This window comes from Condylura cristata, unplaced genomic scaffold, assembly GCF_000260355.1.
Source record: "Condylura cristata isolate star-nosed mole 26May11 unplaced genomic scaffold, ConCri1.0 scaffold00006, whole genome shotgun sequence".
Lineage (NCBI taxonomy): Eukaryota > Metazoa > Chordata > Mammalia > Eulipotyphla > Talpidae > Condylura > Condylura cristata.
The window spans coordinates 6,765,263-6,766,679 of NW_004567107.1; the positions used below are offsets into that span (position 1 = coordinate 6,765,263).

At 52.6% G+C, this 1,417-nt stretch overlaps 1 protein-coding gene across 1 annotated transcript in view; it reads right to left on the reverse strand.

Annotated features, from left to right (window-relative positions):
• OLFML2A (olfactomedin-like 2A) overlaps positions 1 to 1,417 on the reverse strand; it is a 31,903-nt gene that overhangs the window by 20,457 nt on the left and 10,029 nt on the right. Inside the window, exon 2 of the mRNA XM_004677345.2 lies at positions 793 to 1,056. Within this exon, the coding sequence (XP_004677402.1) occupies positions 793 to 1,029 (237 nt within the window). The 5' untranslated portion in view covers positions 1,030 to 1,056. The remainder of the gene's footprint in view (positions 1 to 792; positions 1,057 to 1,417) is intronic.

The window sequence follows — 1,417 nt, forward strand, 5'->3', positions numbered from 1 at the left end:
AAGTGGCTGTGTTTGGCTTGCAGGGCAGGTTAGGTTGGGCATCCTAACCTGCTGCGCCACCAGGGCGGGCTGCTTCTTTCTAATCTGCCAGAGGTCGGGGAGTGGCAGCCCAACCTCACATAAAGGATAGTGTGGCGGTACTGGGTCACCAGGCGAGAGCCTGCACAAGTTTCCTCATGTCTCCAAACCTCAATTTTCTTGCCTATGATGTGGACAGTGATCCCCTTTGTCACAGAATGGTTTAAAAAATGTAGAGAAATAATGTGTTCAGCATGACATCTGGCCTGCAGATGGCCCTTGAACACGGGAAATGTTATTACATTGCAGATAAGGGTTTCCCCTATTATCTGGAAGTGGCAGGTTCCTATTTGGTTCGATTCAGTAGGTTGTTGCTGGGGTCTGGGAATGCCATTACCATTAATTAATATGGAAAACTTCTGTGCATTTCCAGACTCCCCCATCCGACCTACCAAATCATACTGGATAGGAGCCTTCTACTTCCACATAGTGGGGGAGACCTGTAAGTAGCCAGACGACTGATTAGGGAAAACAGGGCACAGGACACATGCCCAGGGCTTATGGTCAGTAAACATCACATCACAGAACCCCGTCCCCAACCTGGCCAAAGGTCTTGGGCAAGAAGGGACTCCCCCTCAGGGAGCCTCTGTTTCCTCACCTGTGAAAAGAGGTGAGAACAGCATCTGTCCTGAAGGGTGTGAGCTTTCCACCCCACACAGGCAGCCTGGGCACTCACCCGCTACTCCCGTTCCGCTCTCTCCCCAGGAAGTTTACCTTGAGGAGCTCGGGTGCCTGCTTCTTGAGTTTTTCCATCTTCCACTCGTTCTCGCAGGGGTTGAGCGAGGAGGGCGGTGCGGTGCAGGAGCAGCGGCAGTCTGTCCCGGAGCTCACAGTCTCCACGGTGTAGAAGTCCTCCACCCGCGCGCGCCCGCTGCGCACCCGGCTGCATGCGTCCTTGCTCAGCGGCCGCATGATGCACTTGCAGCGGCAGTCAGAGCCCTCCGAGGTCATCCGCACCTGGTCCACATCGCCGAATATCTGCAACGGGGGCTGGGTGAGCCAGGGCTTGGGGAGCAGCACCCAACCCCGCTGACTGGGGGAAGGCTGAGAAGTTAGCGACCCTGACAAGGAGATAAAGCCCTTTACAATAATAGAAAGCACAGATGAGTCGACAGGATGAAAAACGTTTGCTGTTCTTCAATGAACTAATTGGAGTTACCATGTGATCCATAATTTTCCGATATACCCCCCAAATTTGAAATCAGGTATTCAAGCCAAGGCTTGCATGTAAATGTTCATAGCAGCACTCTTCACAATAGCCGCTGGGTGAGAACAACCCAACTGTCTATCATCTGATGAACACATGTAGTCTATCCATGCAAGGGAATATTATGCAGCC